The sequence below is a fragment of the Octopus bimaculoides genome, chromosome 26 (genome assembly GCF_046866305.1).
Source record: "Octopus bimaculoides isolate indiv1 chromosome 26, ASM4686630v1, whole genome shotgun sequence".
In the NCBI taxonomy this organism is placed as follows: domain Eukaryota; kingdom Metazoa; phylum Mollusca; class Cephalopoda; order Octopoda; family Octopodidae; genus Octopus; species Octopus bimaculoides.
Genome location: NC_142953.1, coordinates 25,293,402 through 25,306,982, shown reverse-complemented (window position 1 = coordinate 25,306,982; position 13,581 = coordinate 25,293,402). Strand labels below are relative to the sequence as shown.

Sequence of the window (13,581 nt, the reverse complement as noted above, 5' to 3'; positions counted from 1 at the left end):
AGACCAAAGCCCTGTGAGTGGATTTGGTAGGTGGAAACTGAAAGAAGCCCGTCTCATATCTATCTATCTATGTATGTATGTATGTATGTATATATATATATATATATATATATATATATATATATATATATATATATATATATATATACACATACATATATATGCATGTATGTATGTGTGTGTATATATGTGTGTGTATATATATATATATATACATATATGTGTATATACATATATATATATGTGTGTATATACATACATATGTGTACATATATATATATATATATACATACATATATATATACATACATATATATACATATATATGTGTGTGTGTATATATACATATATATATATATATATATATATATATCACCCTTCTCATGGCAACAGAATGTGCCTGTAACTACAAGAGGAAAACTAGTGAGTGACAATTTGCAACAAGAGCGCAGAGGAGGTTAATCAACGAAACCTTTTCCTTATAGATTTGTGCCTAAATTAAAAGCAATTATCTAACGTGGTGTGCTGACAGAATGAGTAGGGCATCAGAAAAATGCTTTGTGATATTTTGTTCTGGCTCATTACACTATGAGTTCAAATCTCACCAAGATCAACCACATTATCCAACATACCTTTTCCCAAAAGGGGTGGAATTTGAAGGGGATCTTTTTTAAAACGGGGGCCACAGTATTTTCTTAACAAAACACTTTGAAACATGGAACACTGGTAGAATGTGTCATATAAAGCATCTTTTTCTCTTAGTCTTCTTAAAAAAAAAAAGATATCTCTAAGTTATTCCATGTTAAAGTTGTCGTATTTCTGTAATTTCAACCAAACACTGACGTCCATTCAGCCGATATACATTAAGTGCCGACTACATAAACAAACGATTCTGAAACAATTCTATCGGTGATAAAATTATTATTTCCTTGTCAAAAAATGGCTGAAGCATATTGGCAGTAGCTAATAAACCTTTCTATTATAGGCTAACCCTAACCCTAACCCTAGGGTTAGGGTTAGGGTAAAACAGCAAATTTAAAAAGAAAAAAGCAAATAAAACGGAGAAGAAAAAAAGAAAATGAAAAAAGCAAATTTAAAATGAAAAAAGCAAATTTAACGAAGGAAAACGAACACACGTATTGCCTCTCTGCAAATGTCAGAAGTTATGGAGATTAAATACGCTTTACACCGCTTAATCAGCCAAAGGAGTAAATGTAAACAACTGAATACTTGTCAGTGATTGGTTGAAATTATCAAAATAAGACAATTTTTTACATGAAATAAATTCGAATACAAAAATATTTTTCTGTTCTATAACACAAAATAGATAAGTATATGAAGTTTGAAAGTCTTTCGGTAACAAAAACACTACGTAAAACATTAATGAAAACTGTGGCCCCCGTTTTAAAAAAGATCCTTTGAAGGCAATTCGGCTGCTTAAATGACCATACTTCATTGCTGCATTCTTGATCCAGCCACAACCAGCGAAACTGGGTCCCCACCCAGATTTAATGTATCTAAGACTACATTTTCTAATGTGCCATTCTTTTCTTCTATGCCAATAAGGATTTACAGGAAATTTGCTGTTATTTCTAACATGCCAAGCAACCACAAAGTGGATTATACTGCTTCATAAGTTCACTTGTACAGGCCCTCCCTACATGTGCATACAGACATGCACACACACAAACTGTAAACATTTCTAAACTAGTTACAAGATGGGAAAAGGAGGGGGTGGTATGTCACAGGAATTATTAATCTAGCTGGCTGGCTGGCTGGCTGGTTGGTTGTCAAGAAAGAAACCCCACAAGAGGGCGGGAGTAGGGGGTTATTATTGTCAACAGATGTTATGGTGGGGGTGAGGGTTTGATGGCAGCACTTTTGAAAAGCCACTAGAAATTCCCTTTGTATTCAGTGCAAATCCCCTCCCCATTACCTTATCATCAACACCTCCCTATCCCAAATCTCATCTCTCCCCACCGCTACCAGCTTTTCACTTCTCTTTTCCTTTTTTTAAGGGAGAGATTGATTGTTGATGCAGCAGCGGTGGCAGTGGTGGTGGTGGTAGTCGGCTTGCCCTGCCCCCTTATCTTGTATTAGGTAGACCAAAATTTCAACAATGACAACTTTAAATGCCCAACAAAAGATCCACAAAGATAAAAGAACTTTAAAAAGAAAACAAAAATTCTTTCTACCAGACTGAAGCAAAAAAAAAAAAAAAACTTAAAAGACACAAAAAAAAAATATCCAAGGGCTGTCTCAGAATGACTGACAACCCAAAACAGTTTTGTAGATATATCCATTTCAAGTAAGAAGCGCTACAAGAATCACTTGAGATGAGTAATCCAACTGTAATTCTTCTGGGTTCACTTTGCTGGATTATGAATATTTTTAGGGGTGTCAATCCAAAACAATGGCAGGCAAAGAATACAGAGATTGGTACATCTTCAAATTTTTCTTTAAATTCTAAGTTTTAAACAGCATAATTAGTTAAAATGACAGACATGTGTTTCTGCTGCATAGAAAACGTGCAGTTGCATATGCAACCCTCAATATTCTGCTGTGCATTTTTATTCACTGTTTTGTAGTTAAAACCATTTTTGAAGCCAGAAGGCAAAAAGAGGAGAAAAACCCCTTTTATACAGATAATGTTTTATGTGGTGCTATTCTTAGAGACCTGTATGTAGCATGTTGTTCTTGAAAGAAAATCATGGCTGTGTGGTAAGAAGCTTGCTTCCCAATCAAATGGTTCCACCGCATGGCACCTTTGGCAAGTACCTTCTACTGTAACTTTTGGCTGATCAAAGCCTTGTGAGTGGATTCGGTATATGAAAATTGAAACAAGCTGGTCATGTGTGTGTGTGTGCATACATATATATATATATATATATATATATATATATATAGTAGGCACAGGTGTAGCTGTGTAGTAAGAAGTTTGCTTCCCAACTACATGATTCCAGGTTCAGTCCCACTGCATGATACCTTGGGCAAGTAAGTGCCTTCTACTATAACCCTGGGCTGACTAAAGCTATGTGAGTGAATTTGGTAAATGGAAACTGAAAGAGGCCCGCCGTATATATGTGTGTGTGTGTGTTTGTTCCACCATTGCTGCTTGACAACCAGTGTCAGTGTATTTATGCCCTTGTAGCTTAGCAGTGTGTGTATGTATGTGTGTATATATATATATATATATATATATATATATATATATATATATATATATATATATATATGTATATATATTTATAAAAAATAACGTTGACCACTGTACCTTAATCCCCTGAGATTGCAGATAATATTTCTGAATCTCTTTGATTCTTTAGATGTGTTGGCCTCCTGATAATTAATCAATATTAATTAATATGTGATTAATTACCAGATTTTATAATTATATATATATATATATGTATATGTATGGGTGGGTGGGTGGGTGTGTCTTTGTGTTTGTCCCCCACCATCACTTGACAGCCAGTGCTGGTGTGTTTACATCCACATAACTTAGCGTTTTGGCAAAAGAGACTGAAAGAATAAGTACTAAGCTTTTTTTATAATAAAAAAGTTCTGGGGTTGATTTGTTTGACTAAAAAACCCTTCAAGGTGGTGTTCCAACGTGGCTGCAGTCCAATGATTGAAACAAGTAAAAGAATAACCATCCTCACTGTCACACACAGTCTACCTAATATTGTGTGCCACCAACAACACTTCAATGAGCAAATCCAAAAAGAAACAAAAAGTATTGATCAAACAAGTTCACAGTGTTGACCTTACAATTAAGTGTTTCTGTTAGGACCTACAACAGTAAAGTTCAAAGGTCACTTCCAGTATGTTAGGGGAGATTTTCAGTTTAAATTATTCTGTTGTCAAATACATCATTTTGTCAATGGACCTGGAAGTTGTTGTTCACAAACAGCAGCAGTAATTTTCTTCAGCTGAATACACATCATTGATTGGTTAAAATTATCCAAATACGACAATTTTAACACTAAATAACTTCTAAAACACAAAATTTTGTCAAAAACATTGAGAGTAAACCCTGTTCTATGTGACACATTCTACCAGTATCCGAAGTTTCAAAGTGTTTAGCTAAAAAAAATTAATTACAAAATCTGTGCATGAGATGGAACAGATCCAAATCCATTCACAAGGTTGGCCTGGGGCCAAAGCAGGAAACACCTGTCCAAGGTGTCACCCACACACACACACACACTATGAGTATGTGTGTGAGCATGCATGTATATATAAGATATATGTGCAAAGGTTCTGTTGACTTATCTTATATTGCACTTGTAAACATAATTTTAAGTGAATATCATATTATAACAACTTTACCATTTACATTATACATATATATTTATATGTGGAGGTGCAATGGCCCAGTGGTTAGGGCAGCGGACTCGCGGTCATAGGATCGCTGTTTCGATTCCCAGACCGGGCGTTGTGAGTGTTTATTGAGCGAAAACACCTAAAGCTCCACAAGGCTCCGGCAGGGGATGGTGGCGAACCCTGCTGTACTCTTTCACCACAACTTTCTCTCACTCTTACTTCCTGTTTCTGTTGTGCCTGTAATTCAAAGGGTCAGCCTTGTCACACTGTGTCACACTGAATATCCCCGAGAACTACGTTAAGGGTACACGTGTCTGTGGAGCGCTCAGCCACTTGCACGTTAATTTCACGAGCAGGCTGTTCCGTTGATCGGATCAACTGGAACCCTCGACGTCGTAAGCGACGGAGTGCCAACAACAACAACACACATATATTTATATATATATATCATCACCAATTAATATCTGTCTTCCATGTTGGCAATATATATACATAAATGTTTCAAAATGTATTAGTTTACAGACTGACTTTATCAGTGATCATGTGTTGAAAACAAACCTTTCTACATTGTGAACAAGTCACGACAACCATTTAAAATACAAGCACGGAGCACAGAGTACATGCCACTATATTCACGGCTGTTTGTACTTTATTTTGTGAAATAATTGTAGCTACTATAATGTGTCATAAAAATTGTTGTTGTATATCTACGACCCTGACATATTATTATAAGGAAAAACAACAAAAGGAAATATTTTATTAAAGGTTTGTCTGTATTTTAAATATGGTTATATTATATTATATTCCACAATGAAACTGTTATAATGTGTGTGTGTGTGTGTGTGTGTGTGTGTGTGTGTGTGTACACACATTCATTTGAGAATACAAATAAGAGAAAACGTATAAAAGTATTCGATGCACGTAGTAACCTTTGTTTATTTCTCTGCAGTCAGAGTTGATTGTTGTTACTGTGTGTGTGTGTATATATATATATATGTGTGTGTGTGTGTGTGTGTGTGTGTGTGCGCGTGCACACACACTTCTGTAGTTCACACAAGGTAAGCCTATTTCTGTTATATTCATTGCATTTGCTGTGTGTATTTTAATAGTGAGAAATTTGCAGTTTTAGAGCAATAAGTCTGTTTATAGCAAGTGGTATTTTAATACCCTACTAAATTTTGTTTTTATATATATATACAAGGTCGTTGCTAGTGCCGCTGGACTGGCTCCCGTGTAGGTGGCACGTAACAAACACCTTTTTGAGCGTGGCCGTTGCCAGTACCGTGTGACTGGCACGTAAAAAGCACCCACTACAATCTTGGAGTGGTTTGCGTTAGGAAGGGCATCCAGCTGTAGAAACTCTGCTAGATCAGATTGGAGCCTGGTGCAGCCTTCTGGCTTACCAGTCCCCAGTCAAATCGTCCAACCCATGCCAGCATGGAAAGCAGATGTTAGACGATGATGATGATGATGATACATACACACACACACACACACACATTATCAACATCTTCATCAACATCATTTAGCATCCACTTTTCCATGCTTGCATGGGTCAAACGGAACTTTTTCAGGCAGATTTTCTACAGTTGGATGCCTTTCCTGAGACCAACCCTCATGTTTCACAGCAACGAATTATCTCCCCATGACCAGACACAGATGGTGGAAAGCATCTTGCATGATGGTGATGCTTGTGTATAAGCATGATGTGTGTGTGTGTGTGTGTGTGTGTGTGTGTGTGTGTGTGTGTGTATGCTTGTGACTCCTTGTCTATGTATCACATGATAGTTGTATAAGCAATGTCATTCATTTCCAGTACTCTACAAAAACACGTCAGGCCATGGGAAATATTGCTTTGCTTGGAAACAGGTGAGGTTTGGCCACAGGAAGAGCATCCAGTTGTAGAACATTTGCTTCAATAAACTCTGTCCGACTGCCAAAAGCATAGAAAAGCAGACAACAAATGATTTGTTGATATCAATAGAAATGGCTTTTCTGGTAATTTTTCCACTTTAATAATTAGATGTTCATAAATTATTAGGTGTTTACAAAAGGTGAGTCTGATGGGAGGTTCTCACTTAAAAGCGATTTCCAAACTGATAGATTAGAGTTTGTTATTCACTGTTTACATAAGGAGTGTTTAATTACAAATATACACACATACCAACACCAGCATGCACACACATGACATGCTGCTTTGAGTTTGTGCATGCCACATTCACTCACAAGGCTTTGATCAGCCTCAGGCTATATCAGAAAATACTTGCCCAAGGTACCATGTAGTGAGATTGAACCAAAGAGCACATGGTTGGAAAGCAAGCTTCTTAACCACTCAGCCAAACAGGCAAGTATTCAATGATTTAAATTCATTTCACTCTTACAAAACACATCATCATTAGGAAGGGCATCCAGTCATAGAAACCCAGCCAAATCAGACTGGAACCTGGCACAGCTCTCCAGCTTACTAGTTCTGGTCAAACCATCTAACCCATGAGAGCATGGAAAAACGGATGTTAAATGATGATGATGACTATTATTATTATTATTATTGTTCAGTAGTTTTATTTTTATAACGTGCTTTCACTTCACTACCGAGCGCAGCTCTGTGCGCCTTGGGTATGTGCTGTGGTTTGCTGTGATGCTCTTATGGTTACTGTATTGAAAGTGTTTTGCGTAGGATGTGTGCAGTGCCCAGTAGTGCAATTTTCTGTATGTTATATATATTTGTAAGTCCTGGTGTTTTTGTTATGTATTTGTCTGAATATCTTTTTTTATATTATACCTAAGGCACCTACTATGAAAGGAATTGTTTCTGTTTTTAGATTCCGCTATTATTATTATTATTACCATCATCATCATTTACCATTTTTTTTTTCCATGTTGGACAGTTTGACAAGAACAGGCAAGCCAGAAAGTTATGCCAGGTTCTATATCTGCTTAAAACTGTTCAAAAAGGAAAGATATAAGGAAAGAAATGGGAGAAGGAAAAATATAAAATAAAATTTTTTAAATAAATAATAAAAACAAGTCAATAAGTTTAAACAGGGACTTACCCAAGATACAACTCTGCCATTAAAACACGGTAAGTGTGATTCATCATCCACTATTTCTTCTTTGACAACTCTGAGAGAGAGAGAGAAGAAAAAGGACAAAAATTAGGACAAAAATTAGTCATCAACAAAAAGAAAATATACAGAGGAAAGGAGTAGGGAAGAGGAGCAGTGTACACAAAATATTAAACTTGTTAATGTAATTAACCCTTTTAATATCAACACGCCCAGGACCACCCTGGTTCAATGATAGAAATGGTTTGTTTTTGATTAAAATCTTCCATTAAAATTCCATTTTGTATCTTTTTTTTTTTGTTTTTTGCTTCAGTCATCGGATTGCAGCCCACACTGGAGCACCAACTTTGAAGAGTTTTAATTGAACAAATTGACCCAGTGCTTATTCTTTTTACTAAGTTTGTTTTTACTGAACTACTAAGTTATGGAGACATCAAAAAAACCAACTTTAGTTGTCAAGTGGTGACGGGAGAAAAACACAAAGACACACACGCACACATAAATATATACGATAGACTTCTTTCAGTTTCCGTCTACCAAATTCACCCTCAAAGCTTTGGTCATCCTGGGGCTACAGTAGAAGACACTTGCCCAAGGTTCCACACAGTGGGCCTGAACCAAGAACCAAGTAACTGGGAAGCAAGCTTCTTATCACATGACCAACCATCAGTTTAATAACAATAAATTATTTTACAAAATTCTTTATGATTTCCAAAATTAATTAAAACAAAAGCAGCATATTTAAAGAGAAATTTGGTAATGGAAGGGTTAAATTAATATTGGTTTCAAATTTTGGCAGAAGGCCAGAAATTTCAGGGAAGGAGAACTAAGTCGATGGCATCAACCCCAGTGATTAACTGGTGCTTATCTTATTGACCCCCAAAAGGATGAAAGGCAAAGTGGACCTTGGCAGAATTGAGTTAAATTAATATTAAACAAAATTCAGACATGGTTTGATTAGGAGAGAAGAGGAGAAGGGTTAATTTTTTTGATTTATGTAAACCCTTGGTTTCTTCCACGTAACTTATTTTTATTTTGCGATACAAAAGTGATAAGTGCATTTTCTCAGGTATAAATCACACAATTTCATACTTGATTTTAACCGGGGAGCTACTTATAGATGGGATAAAGTTAGAATATGAAGAGGAATAAAAAAAATTTATAAGATTTAAAACTAAATTAGGGATCTAACCTTTATGCACAAGCAAATATGGTAAATCAGATTTGAATTTTTAAAAATAAAACAAATTTAACCTTTTAGTATTCAGATAACTCTGTCAAATGTAATGCTTATCTATTCGCATTGTTTTGAATTAATCCAGCATTATCTCTGAGATTTCTTGAAATTTCAATGATGTGATTGTTTATTTTTACTATGACATTATAGTAGGATAGGCGTGAAATGTTGGATCTGGCCCTTTTGCACATAAAAGGGACAGAATATTATGGCTGGATATGACCAGTTTGAATGCTAAAGGGTGAAAAAAATTAAGCATTTATTCATAATGCCAATAAACACACACACACACACACACTGGTTGTATTTCACTTCTCTTATAACTATTAGTCAGTTTTTTAGCATTTAACCAATTAACTAATAAATTGTTTGATTAATCATTCAGTTAATCAACCAATCAGCTAGGAAGCAGACAGTCCTGAAGGAGATCTGGAGTAAAGAGGGCCAGCATTGATGAAGTTGCAAATAGCAATGAAAGGATTTTGACAAACTTATCTGATTGGATTAATTGACCAAGCACAAGTTCACACCAAGAATTTTGCCAACCAAATACAAATATCAAAATGCTTAATTATTTTCAAAATACCAAAATAAAGTTGATAACAAAATTTAAAAAAAAAAAAACAAAAAAAAAAAAAAACCAAATCATTGGAATAAAGAAAATACGAAATGGTTTTATATCTTGAGAGGCAATAAAAATAAGGTCATGAATATACACTGATAAACAATCAAATAGCTTTGAGACAATATCTTGGGGGGGGGGGGGGGGCATCTAAGCAAAAGCTCAGGCTGCAAAAAATAGCAACTAAATCTCCTTCAAAACACATTTCTGGATTTTTGTTATATTTTTTTTAAGAGGACATTTGATAAGGCCATTTTTTTTTCATTTGACTAAGGCCATGCTGGAGCACCAACTCAAACAATCATTACCCCAGTATTTCTTTTTTAAAGACTGATACTTATCCTATTGGTCTCATATGCCAAATCATTAGGTTACAGGGATGTAAACAAACCAACACCAGTTGTCAAGTAGCGGTAGGAAACAAACACAACACAAACACAAATGTGTAGATATATATATAATGGGCTTCAACACAGTTTTCATCTACTTAATTCACTCACAAGGCATTGGCTGGTTCAGGGCGACAGTAAAAAGCACTTGCCCAAGTGCCATGCAGTGGGACTGAACCCAAAACCACATGGTTGCAAAGCAAGCTTCTTAACCACATAGTTAATGCCATGTGGTTTTGGGTGATGGAAACTGCATAGAAGCCTGTTGAGTGTATGCATGTGTGTGTGTGAAAGAGAGAGTGAGTGAATGTGTTTGTCCCGCCACTGCTAATTGACAACCGGTGTTGGTTTGTTTATGTTCCCATTACATTAGTGGTTCAGCAAAAGATACCTAGAGAATAAAAAATTAGAACTGGAATGAGGTGGTTTTCAACCGGGGTCCATATAAGATTTTGTTGTTAAAATTTATCTCCAATAAATTGGTTTTACATCAACAATACACAAAATATCTTCATAATTATTTTTAAACAATTCCTAATAGTATTTTACTCTTTTACTTGTTTCAGTCATTTGACTGCGGCCATGCTGGAGCACCGCCTTTTAGTCGAGCAAATCGATCCACAGGACTTATTCTTTGTAAGCCTAGTACTTATTCTATCGGTCTCTTTTGCCGAACCGCTAAGTTACGGGGACCTAAACACACCACCATCGGTTGTCAAGCGATGTTGGGGGGGAAAAACACAGACACACATACACACACACACACACACACACACACACACACACACACATATATATATATATATATATATATATATATATAGAGAGAGAGAGAGAGAGAGAGAGAGAGAGAGACATATAGACATATACAATGGGCTTCTTTCAGTTTCTGTCTACCAAATCCACTCACATGGCTTTGGTCGGTCCGAGGTTATAGATGAAGACACTTGCCCAAAGTGCCACGCAGTGGGAATGAACCCGTAACCATGTGGTTGGTAAGCAAGCTACTTACCGCACAGCCAATCCTGCGCTTATACTTTAAATATAAAAATATAATAAAGAGTTTTTAAAACATTAAATGGCTGGGGAAGGGGATCTACTTGTGTTAAATAGGAATCAAAAGAGGTCCATAGATAAAAAAAAATGGTTGAGAAACTAAACAACAACAATGACGACAACAACACCACCCATTAATTGTAAAACTTTATTTAACAGCAGAGTCTGAAAATTGCCAGGCAAAACATTCTAATATTCTGAAGTTGGCAAATCAGAATGAGATTTTTGTGTTGAAGCATACACCAAGAGTAAAAAGTCTTCTCTACTAAAGTTATTCCATAATTGACTGCAGCATGAATTTCAGTTATTTTGATTACCAGATGGTTTTTTTTTTTTTTTTAATTTTTTTTTTTTTTACTAAAATTCTTCATGCAATACTTGTTTCCCTAATTCTGAAATTTCTCCACAAGTAGCAACAAAAAAAAACAGAAAAGCATCTTGAGTGTGCTACAGAATAAATATATGATAAATACATATACACAGCACATGCATATCAGTTAACGAGATCGTAATAACAGTCAGCATTTTACTTTGATGAGTAGAATATATTTACCATTACCATTTCCATGCTTGTATGAATTGGGTGGCGCTTATTGATGCAGATTTTCTATGACGAGATGCCATTCTTTTTCTAACCCTCACCTGTTTTCAAGCAAGGTAATATTTACCCATAGCCAGAATGATTCTGCTTATATGATAGTGTCACTCATTTACTACTATGACATGATGTCAAAACAAGGAGACACATATATATGTATACAACAGGCTTCTTTTGGTTTCCATCTACCAAATCCACTCACAAGGCTTTGTTCAGCCCATGGCCAATAGTATAGAATAGTGGAAGACACTTGCCCAAGGTTCCACATGAGAGGACTGGAGCCAAAACCACATGGTTGGGAAGCAAACTTGCCTCTTTTATGCTCAAACTGACCAGATTAGGCTTCTTACACCTACCCTACAATGTCATTCTAAAAATAAACAATCACATCATTGAAATCTCAAAGCAAGAAGCTATAATGCAGGATAAATTCAAAGCAATATGAATAAATAAGCAACAAATTTGACGGAGAATGCTGAATGCCAAAGGGTTAAAATAAAATCTTGCTACAACATGAATACAGAAACAAAACATTTACGAAACCGTATCTCTTTTCCGTTTTGTGTCAGTCACTGACATGAAAATACAAAAAAGGAAACCTAAATCATGGCTATTTGAAAAGCCACCAATTACACATGGCTATTACATAGCAGAACACACATTATTAGGAAATAGAAACATAATCTCAAACAATTTATCGTGCTAACTAATTACTGCTCGGTCAACAGTGCAGCTACTAAACAATAATAAGTAATACATACTAATTAACCAAAAAGCAATATAAATAAAGACATAAGAGAAAAAAAAAAAGCTGTAGCTCATTTTTTTGTTTCCTTTTTAATATCCCAATTATTCTCTGAACTTGAAAAACACTTGTAAAGGAGTGTAATGAACAACTGCCTTATACTCATGTCTACTGGAAACTTGGATCTACTGGAAACAGGTAAAGGATCTTGAATCTTTGTTTCAGTCATTAGACTGTGGCCATTCTGAGGGGGCACCGCCTTGAAGAATTTTTAGTCAACTGAATCTACTCCCCCAGCACTTTTTTTTTAAACCTGGTATTTATTCTATTGGTCTCTTTTGCCAAACCATTGTTACAGGGATGTAAACATGTCGACACTGGTTGTCAAGCTGTGGTGGGGGACCAACAGACACAAAGACACACATATCCATACACATGTATATATATTTCTGCTGCTTTTAAATAAAGCATATTACTCTACCTCTGGTATTTGAGTACTCTTTTTTCCACCTTGTTGCACATTTGATGTGCTTACTCCGGTATATATATATATATATATATATATATATTTTATAGTTTCAGCTTATAGCTGCGGCCACGCTGATGCACCGCCATTTTGCTACACTGTTATTACTGAGAGCCTCCTCCAATATGTGGCACTTGGTGAAGAATGGAGTTTGATTTAGCAACCCTCATTTGCACCTCTTGCCGTGAGGTAGGGTTCATCTGGGACTCTCGACAGGAAGAGGTCCAGCTTTGATTTAAAAACCCCTACATCTACTTTGTGCAGGTTCCTCAGGCTCTTTGGAAGAATATTAAAAAGCTGTGGGCCCCTGAAACCCAAACTGACAGGCTTCTTTCAGTTTCTATCTACCAAATCCACTCACAAGGCTTGGGTCAGCCTGAGGCTACAGTAGAAGACAGTTGCCAAAGGTGTCACGCAGTGGGACTGAACCAAGAACCATGTGCTTGGGAAGTAAGCTTCTTACCACACAGTCATAACCACACATACACCCATATATATATATATATATATATATATATATATATATATAAGCAATGTTAATTCTCTAAATGAAGTATTATATATATATATACATCTATAATCTATATATATATATATATCTATATCTATATATATCTATATATATATATATATATATATATATATATATATATCTATAATCAGAGATGTTCATAATCTGGTACTATTTATTAAATATACTGCTCTTTTTCCCTTGTGGCTAGAAAACATATAAATACCAAACTTATATATTAAGTAGATAATAAAATATATCTAAGTTGCTTTCTTTTGATTGGATAATCAATTAAGGAGTATTAATACTCTCTTTAATGCAAACAAAACTCATCTAGGGGGATTATGTTATCAACAGACAAATTAAGAAACTGAAGAAATGGCTTCTTAAAACATTCTATGCAGACATCATACTGGAACAATATTTACATTAAATAGTGAGATGGGTGTAATTGTTTTGCTCTCTTTAACCCTTCAGCATTCATATTACTCTATCAAATGAAATGT

The 13,581-nt window shown here is 35.4% G+C and overlaps 1 protein-coding gene across 1 annotated transcript in view; it reads right to left on the bottom strand.

Moving 5' to 3' along the window:
- The window catches only part of LOC106876540 (segment polarity protein dishevelled homolog DVL-3), a 165,890-nt gene that overhangs the window by 60,670 nt on the left and 91,639 nt on the right, over positions 1-13,581 (bottom strand). The window contains exon 2 of the mRNA XM_089343017.1: positions 7,380-7,449. Within this exon, the coding sequence (XP_089199143.1) occupies positions 7,380-7,449 (70 nt within the window). The remainder of the gene's footprint in view (positions 1-7,379; positions 7,450-13,581) is intronic.